Raw genomic sequence first — 978 nt, 5'->3', positions numbered from 1 at the left:
GCGTGACGCAAGCATGCGTGAAATCTTTCAGATTGTTCCTCGAGAGTGGCGGCGGTTTCGACATGTCTCTCCCTGAGATTCCCGTTCGTTAGAGTTGATTGTACTCGATGCGTTACATCCTCCTCCTCGTCATTGTCAGCATCGCGGCTTACTTTAGTGAAGCGGGTCGACTCGGCTGTCCTCCATCTTCGGAGACGAAGAATATGGCAACCTATTCTTGGAGGCAAGCCTACTGGACTGGTCAGGATACGACCTTCCTAGACTTTTTCAAGTCCGACGTGAGTCGAAGGAGTACAACCGTGGTGATGTTTACCTCAACGTGGCCGATGCCTCCAACGTGGGCAAGATTATCCACCCTGAGAGACTGGCCGAGCTCATCGCCAACTTCCGCAAGGTCAGCGGAAACTCTGCAAGGTTCTATCTTTTCTATGCTCAAGGTGGTGGCAACGATAAGAAATGGGCCCCCGATTTCGTTCGTGTCTTTAAGGAGTTCATCCTCAAGTACGGCAACCCTGATATGGGTAGTCTCGGTATCAGCTTCCAAGTCAAGCTTGATCTTGCTACGTGGTACAACATATTTGATGCTTTCGATGCGCTCAAGACTGACCCACAGTTCAAGCCCTACAACATAGCCCTTGATGTTACGATGAACTATTACAACACTGACAGGAGACTGGTGGACCAGATTATGTTCAGGGCTGATCACGTTACTCTGCTTACCTTCGCCAACACCTCCCCGCGACTTATCAACTTTTTCGTAGTCTTCCTGACCAAAATTTGTCCCAACTGTAACAATAACTACTATCCCAATTACAAGGCTAAGATCACTTTTTTGGCCGAAGGTGATTGCAACTCGGGAGCCTGTAGTAAGACGTCGATGTGTGCTTACTACGTGATCGCCTTGACAACCCCAATGGAGGTATCCTCTACGCTTACAAATTGTAAGTTACATCAGCTTTCGACTGCTCTCGACTGTGT

General features: G+C 48.8%; 1 protein-coding gene across 1 annotated transcript; it reads left to right on the top strand.

The window, feature by feature from the left end:
* Positions 1-245: 245 nt before the first annotated feature.
* On the top strand, positions 246-842 carry Pmar_PMAR012818 (hypothetical protein; the record flags this gene model as incomplete). Its single annotated transcript, XM_002783053.1, has 1 exon — positions 246-842. A coding segment is annotated over one exon (597 nt), but the record flags the coding sequence as incomplete, so codon positions are not given.
* Positions 843-978: the final 136 nt, after the last annotated feature.

This window comes from Perkinsus marinus (genome assembly GCF_000006405.1).
Source record: "Perkinsus marinus ATCC 50983 genomic scaffold scf_1104296937494, whole genome shotgun sequence".
Taxonomy (NCBI): domain Eukaryota; phylum Perkinsozoa; order Perkinsida; family Perkinsidae; genus Perkinsus; species Perkinsus marinus.
The sequence above is the reverse complement of the archived record's forward strand: the minus strand, read 5'-3'. Positions and strand labels throughout refer to the sequence as shown.